The sequence below is a fragment of the Mandrillus leucophaeus genome, unplaced genomic scaffold (assembly GCF_000951045.1).
Source record: "Mandrillus leucophaeus isolate KB7577 unplaced genomic scaffold, Mleu.le_1.0 Scaffold467, whole genome shotgun sequence".
Lineage (NCBI taxonomy): Eukaryota > Metazoa > Chordata > Mammalia > Primates > Cercopithecidae > Mandrillus > Mandrillus leucophaeus.
Genome location: NW_012104998.1, coordinates 936,348 through 944,390, shown reverse-complemented (window position 1 = coordinate 944,390; position 8,043 = coordinate 936,348). Strand labels below are relative to the sequence as shown.

General features: G+C 37.4%; 1 protein-coding gene across 1 annotated transcript in view; it reads right to left on the bottom strand.

The window, feature by feature from the left end:
- The window catches only part of BAZ1A (bromodomain adjacent to zinc finger domain, 1A), a 144,291-nt gene that overhangs the window by 59,687 nt on the left and 76,561 nt on the right, over nt 1-8,043 (bottom strand). The window contains 2 exon segments of the mRNA XM_011995056.1: nt 1,494-1,628; nt 6,151-6,238. Of these exon segments, the coding sequence (XP_011850446.1) occupies nt 1,494-1,628; nt 6,151-6,238 (223 nt within the window).

The following is an 8,043-nucleotide window of genomic DNA, read 5'->3' as shown; positions in this document are numbered from 1 at the left end:
GATCTCGGCTCACTGCAACCTCTGCTTCCTGGGCTCAAGTGATTCTTCTCCCTCAGCCTCCTGAGTAGCTAGGATTACAGGCATGTGCCACCACACCCGGCTAAGTTTTTTTTGTATTTTTAGTAGATATGGGGTTCTGCCATATTGGCCAGGCTGGTCTTGAACTCCTGACCTCGAGTGGGCTACTCACCTCTGCCTCCCAAAGTGCTGGGATTACAGGTGTGAGCCACCATGCCCAGTCTAAAATGAGTTTTTATTCTAAAGTATAATTGGGCCGGGCACAGTGGCTCATGCCTGTAATCGCAGCATTTTGGGAAGGCAAGGCAGATAGAATACTTGAGGTCAGGCATTCGAGAGCAGCCTGGCCAACATGATGAAACCCCATCTCTACTAAAAATGCAAAAATTAGCTGGGAGTGGTGACATGCACTTGCAGCCCCAGCTACTCAGGAGGCTGAGGGAGGAGAACTGCTTGAACCCAGGAGGTGGAGGTTGCAGTGAGCCAAGATTGTGCCACGGTACTCCAGTATGGGTGACAGAGTGAGACTCCATCTCAAAAAAAAAAAAAAAAAAAAGTGCAACTGAATTGTTAGTAACTCTAATCTTAGTAATACACAGAACATGAGTTAACTCTGTAGCTCTATAAATTATTACAAGAATATCTCAGGAAAAATTGGTAATACATAGAAAGAGCCTTAAAAATGCTTTATAAACTTTCAGCTTACTTTATAAACTAGATGGTGTAAATATCAAATATGAAAGATGCAGAAAAAAGACATACCAGAAACATTCTTGTGGCCAATGTCAAATTTTATTTTTATTTTATTTCTTCTAAGAATAATGTCTCTAACCTAATTAACTTGTATAGGTTTTTTTTGTTTTGTTTTTTAAGACAGAGTCTTGGCTTTGTTGTCCAGGCTAAAGTGCAATGTGGCATGATCTCGGCTCACAGCAACCTCGGCCTCTGTCTGCCTTCGGGGTTTGAGCAATTCTCCTGCCTCAGGCTCCTGTATTTTTAGTAGAGACAGAGTTTTGCCATGTTGGCCAGGCTAGTCTAGAACTCCTGGACTCAAATGTCTACCCACCTCAGCCTCCCAAAGTACTGGGATTACAGGCAAGAGCCACTGTGCCCGGCTGCATTATTGCTTTTTAAAAACCCCCTATAACTTCCTCCTGTCAGAATTTATTCCTATTTTACACTTCAATCCCATAGTTTACTCCCTGCTTTACATTTCAGTAATTGCTTATGTGCTTGCTTCCACTTTGGTATAAAATCCTTGTGGTATGAAAGTCATATCTAATTCACACCTGAAACTTCTACAAGCCTCATTGCTGAGCAGTTATCAACATATAGTACATACTCACATATTTTTTGGTGAGGTAATGAGTTTCTTCCTCTAGGCTATGGATGTGAGGGGAGACAAACATACTTCTTGATTCTGAATACTGTTTTACTAACAGTGAAAATGTAGTTTTAATCAATTCTCTACTTACCTGACTAATAGGCATTCGTTTGGGAGGTCTCCCTCTTCGTCTGTTAGCAGGACTGAAGATAAATGTGGGCGGATCATCAGGAAAGAAATAAGAAAAATCTTGTTCTGCTATTTTATACGTTGAAAGAGATGATGCCTTAACACAAAGACATAGGGTACAGTAATAACACATTAGTAAACAATATACAGATATGCCCTAACATGTCATATGGCCACTATTAATGCTGTTAAAAGACCAGGATAGGCTGGGCACACTGGCTCACACCTGTAATCCCAGCACTTTGGGAGGCCAAGGCGGGCAGATCATGATGTCAAGAGATCGAGACCATCCTGCCCAACATGATGAAACCCCATCTCTACTAAAAATACAAAAATTAGCTGGGCGTGGTGGTGCATGTCTGTAGTCCCAGGTACTTGGGAGGCTGAGGCAGGAGAACTGCTTAAACCTGGGAGGTGGAGGTTGCAGTGAGCAGAGATCACGCCACTGCACTCCAGCCTGGACCCCATCTCAGAAAAAAAAAGAAAAAAAAAAAATAAGGATAAAAACATTAGAATTTCATGCATTATTGTGTAGTAAAATACGTTTTAATTGGTTTAACCAATCCTTTTTCCACTATATAATTAATTAGCCTTACCAGAAAGAAAACCACAAAGATTACATTACAATAAAATACCTCAAGAATGGTTGTACAGTTTCTTGTATTTCAAAATTATATATTATACAATACTTTATTTTGCTTTGACAAATTTTGTGAGATTTTCTATGTAAATGAATAATCAATCCATATATTTAACATTAAAAATCCACTGTATTAACCCGATAAATTTTTCGTAACCATTTGCCAACTGCTGAACATTTATTCAGATTTTCCTCCCAGGGTAGAGTAATAATTTAAATACTTAATGTATCAAATTTCCCATTACATCCCTCTAGTCCTGATTAAAGCAGAAATACTTGCAAATTCCTATAAAGTTTAAACAAAGAATTTAAGTTCAGAAGTCAACCTTATTCTTGCCAGAAATGGTGTGGTTCTAGAATAATTACTAAATCCAAGAGTTTATCTCCTTTTACCTTGTATCTAGAATTTGTTTGCCTTTTAAAGTATTTTATTTTAATTTTATTTATCTATTTATTTATTTTGAGACAGAATCTTGCTCTGTCACCCAGGCTGGAGTGTAGTGACGTGATCTCGGCTCACTGCAACCTCTGCCTCCTAGGTTCAGGTGATTCTCCTGCCTCAGTCTCCCGAGTAGCTGAGATTACAGGTGTGTGCCACCACATCCGACTAATTTTTGTATTTTTAGTAGAGACAGTGTCTTACCATGTTGGTCAGGCTGGTCTTGAACTCCTGACCTCAAGTGATCTGCCTGCCTTGGCCTCCCAAAGTGCTGGGATTACAGGCATAAGCCACTGTGCCCAGTCTTGCTTACCTTTTATCCATGTGCAACCCTAGACTTTTTGTTATTTTTGACCTAATGGCCAAGATCATCATTCTTCCTCTCAAGCAAATGAAAACAAGTGCCATTTACAGAAATACCTTTCAGGAAATGTGTGAGAAAATGATGATACAAAATACAAAAAGTTAACAAAACAGAAAAGGGTATTTTGTGTATAATTATTTTTGTGGGTAGAGCACAGCTTTAAACACCTAGAATTCAACCAGTTCTGGCCATGTAATAAATCAAGAATCTATCAAAATTTCACATTAAAGAAGATTTCATTAAAATGATCATATTTCATCCCATATAATCTCTGAATTATGTGGGACAACAGGATTATCTATGGAATAGAATTATGTAATTGTCTACAGAATTGCACCTTAAATATGAATATAAAGCACATGGGTGGTTGTGTCTCAAATATATATACACTCATAAAGGCCAAAATACGTTTTAGTACATTAATTGCCAAAGTTCCTTATTCATACACACAATACACAAGACCCACATTTTTGTGTACTTGTAGTTACTCCTAACAGCAGTCTATGCTCACCAAAACTGGTTATCAAACTTTGTGTGCTTGCTCACAAAGTGCTGTGCTGATATAATTTGGCTCTGTGTCCCCACCTAGATCTCATGTGGAATTGTACTCCCCAGTGTTAAAGAACAGGCCTGGTAGGAGGTGACTGAATCATGGAGCGGAATTCCCCCTTGCTGTTCATGAGATCTGGCTGTTTGAAAGTACGTAGCACCTCCCACTTCACGCTCTCTCCTGCCAGCCATGTGAAGATGTGCTTGCTTTCCCTTTGCTTTCTGCCAAGATTGTAGGCTTCCAAAGGCCTCCCCAGAAGCAGAAGCATGTACAGCCCACAAAACTATGAGCTGATTAAACCTCATTTCTTTATAAATTACTCAGTCTCAGGTATGTCTTTATAGCAGTGTGAGAATGGATTAATACACCAGCATATCCATTAATAATCTTCTATTACACTCTAAGTGAAAAATGTTTATTGTGACCTTAATTCCCATTTATTTGAGTAAAGTTGATCTTCTTTCCATGTTCATTGACTTTTTCCTTGGTGAAATATTTGCTGATTTCTTTTATCACCATTTTCCAATTGGGTCATCTTTGCTCACTGATGTGTAAGAAATCTTTATAAATTAGAGAAATTGGCCAACTGGTGTTTACAATACACATATACAACTATTCACATATATCGATTGCCTACCAAGTGTCAGGCACTGTTCTAACCATTTATTGGTTAGATCATTAAAACTTTTTGTAAGTTTTAATCATTAAAAAAGTTTTAAATCATTAAACTTTTTGTAAGCATCATTTAATATGGCTACCTGATAATGCTATAGATAGAGCATAATTGAATCTTATCAAGGCAGATACATAAATATGCTCACATTTTTAAAAAATTATTTTTCAGATGACGCTCTCTTACGTTTTCAAGTTTTTATATTTCTTCCACTGTGAATTTTAATCATATCTATTTGACCATTTTCCTACTGGGTTGCATATGTTTTTCTAGTTAATTTGCGTTCTTCATTGTATTTACTCAAGGTATTTTTCCCCCAGTGCTTGCCCTTGAAATCTATGCATGACTTTTTTTTTTTTTTTTTGCCTGATACGGAGTCTCCTGTTGCTCAGGCTGGAGTGCAGTGGTGCGATCTTGGCTCACTTATGCATGACATTTTAAAACTTATGTTTATGCTCAATCTCATCCTTGGTATTTTTTTTCTATTTCTCCTAAGTACCTCGTCATATTTAACATTAAAATTTGTTTCATTTCTTTTGAGTTAGATTTAACTTTATTATTCCAATAGTTAACCAAGTGTCCATTTTTTAAATCAATCTTGTCTCTAGAGACCTGAAATGTTAACTTTTCGCATAAACTCATTCTTTTTTTAAAGTTTCTCTTCTTTTTAAACATGTATATATAGTGAAATGCACAAATCTTACACATGCAGGAGATGATTTGTGACAAATGCATACATCTCTCTAACCCATTCTACTGCCTTTTTCAACTTTTAAGTTCAGGGGTGCATTTACAGGTTTGTTACATAGGTAACATGTGTCATGGGGGTTTTGTTGTGCAGATTACTTTATCACCCAGGTTTTAAGCAAGTACCAATTAGTTATTTTTCCCCATCCTCTCCCTCCTCCCACCTTCTGACAGGCCCCAGGTACGTGCTGTTTCTGCTTTTTTTTTTTTTTTTTTTTAAGAGACAGGGTCTTGCTACATTCCCCAGGCTGGACTTGAAATCCCAGCCTCACGTGATCTTCCCACCTCAGCTTTAGGAGTAGCTGGGACTACAGGCATGAGGCTCCATTCTATTGCTTTTTTTACTTGGTGTGTCTTTATCCCAATAAAAGTTGAATATTTTGTATTTTAAAAAATTACTTTAAGTTTTACCATTTAACTTTTTATTTGGTGTGCAATGTGAAATCTCTAAAACTTGACTTTTTCCTCTCTAAATAGTTATTAACAAAATATAATCTGTCTGCTTAGTATTAGCATGATACATTATTATTATTATTATTATTATTTTGAGACAGGGTCTCACTCTGTTGTCCACGCTGGAGTGCAGTGGTACAATCACAGCTCACAGCAGCCTTGGTGATCCTTTTACTTCAGCTTCCTAAGTAGCTGGGACTACAGTTACCACCACCACACCCAGGTAATTTTTGTAATTTCTGTAGATACAGGGTTCACCATGTTTCCCAGGCTGGTCTCCTGGGCTCAAGTAATATGTACACTTTGGCCTCCTAAAGTGCAAGGATTACAGGAGTAAGCCACGGTGCCCAGCCAATGCTCTTTTTATTATACATTGTTCTTTCATCTAGTAGGCTCTGTTTAGCATTGTTCTTTGAATCTGTCTATTCTTCGTAAGCCAGAACCACACTACAGGTATTAGGAAGCTATAGCTGCCCCACTTGATAACTTTTCTTTTTCCAAATTTTCTATTTTCACCTGTCCTTGTTGATCTTTTTTATAAGTGGTAGTAACTGAACCACCTAGCAATTCTAGCAATTTTAAAAATAGTAATTAATCTAATAAATATTTTTCAGAAGTACTAAAAATTGGCTCCAGATTTAGAAAGAACAATCTTTAATCATCTTTGAAATAACATTTTAGCAATGTTGTAACTTTATAACACTACCCATTTTGTTTTCTGTCTTCCAACAAATAATTTCATTATTTGATTACCTTTATTTTAATGATTCCATCTTGTGGTTCACAGTGTTGCTTCAGAAAAAGCTTTAGTTTATCACGAGAAAATAGGTGTTTTCTCCGGCTACAGGAAGGAAGGAAGTCAAAGAGGGTAGTGTTAGCATCAAAGAGTTCAACCCAAACTCCGTAATTTCTGTAAATTTATAACCTGAATTTCAAGCCTAGGAATCAAAGGATACTTCATCTTCTAACAGTATTTATGTAGAAGTTACAAGAAACTTTTACAGAGGTATTTATGTAGGAAGTTATAAGATCTACATGAGTGAATCTATTATAAAAAGTCTATTACAAAAACAGCATATGCATTTGTTGTTTAGGGGCCACTGGGAAAACAAACTTCAAGAGTCAGACGCGGTGGCTCACGCCTGTAATTCCAGCACTTTGGGAGGCCAAGGTGGGTGGATCACAAGGTCAGGAGATTGAGACCATCCTGGCTAACATGGTGAAACCCTGCCTCTACTAAAACTACAAAAAATTAGTGGTGGTGGTGGGCGCCTGTAGTCCCAACTACTCGGGAGGCTGAGGCAGGAGAATGGCATGAATCTAGGAGGCAGTGAGCCGAGATCACACCACTGCACTCCAGCCTGGGCAACAGAGCAAGACTCTGTCTCAAAAAAAAAGAAAAAAGTAAACAAAAAAGAAAACAAACTTTAAGGAAAATATGCTATAGAGAGTAAATCAAATTTTATAACATTAGATTATTACCCCTACAAGTTTAATCATTAAAATTCTCTTAAAAATTAAAATCAGGCCAGGCACAGTGGCTCACGCCTGTAATCCCAGCACTTTGGGAGACTGAGGAGGGTGGATCACTTGAGGTCAGGAGTTCGAGACCAGCCTGGCCAACATGGTGAAACCCCATCTCTACTAAAAATACAACAAGAATTAGCTGGGCGGTAGTGGCACATGCCTGCAATCCCAGCTACTCGGGAGGCTTAGGCTGGAGAATCGCTTCAGCCTGGGAGGCGGAGGGTGCAGTGAGCTGAGATTGCACTGCTGCACTCTAGTCTGGGAGACAGAGTGAGACCCTGTCTCAAAAAAACAAAGCAAAACAAAACAAAAAAATTAAAATCAGTAGACTCCCAGAAATCATATTAAGTGCTGCAAATCAACATTCAAGTGGATATTGTAAACAAAGTTGAACATAGCTTATATCAAATTTTAAAACATTTTGTATTTAAATCTCATGACAACCAACAAATTAGTGGGATGAAAATTAAAAGAGGCTTAAAATTAATATTCTAAAACATACTGTTTTTTATTCTCCCTTGCCCCCCAATTAAAAACAACCACAAGAGTAACAACCACCACCACAAACAAAACAAAACCAATAGAAAAGAAATAGAAGTATTTCTGGAAAAAAGTAAATGTTTTGAGTTCAATGTATTCCTTTCAAGAAAAAGCCAAGGTAAAAGCTCCAGTAAGTGAATAAACAATATATGATTTTTAAGTAGTGGCCTTCCCAAAAATGTATAGTTAGCCCTCCATATCTGTAGATTAAAAGTATTTGGAGAAAATAAAAACTGCATCTGTACTAAACATGTACAGACTTTTTTTGTTGGTGAGTATTCCCTAAACAATACAGTATAACAATGAATTATACTTCATTTACATTGTATTAGGTATTATACATAATCTGGAGATGATTTAAAGCATATGGGAAGATGTGTGTAGGTTAGATGCAAATACTACACCATTTTATGAAATTTGAACATCCAAAGATTTCCCTCCCACACAGATAAACGAGGATAACTATATTCTTTTCCTAGATTTAAAGCTCCATGAGAACAAGGACTCCGCTATATCTCTGCACCATACAGTAGCTGGTAAAGAGAAGGTAATTACTCGTTCACTGCTGAAGAAACTAGT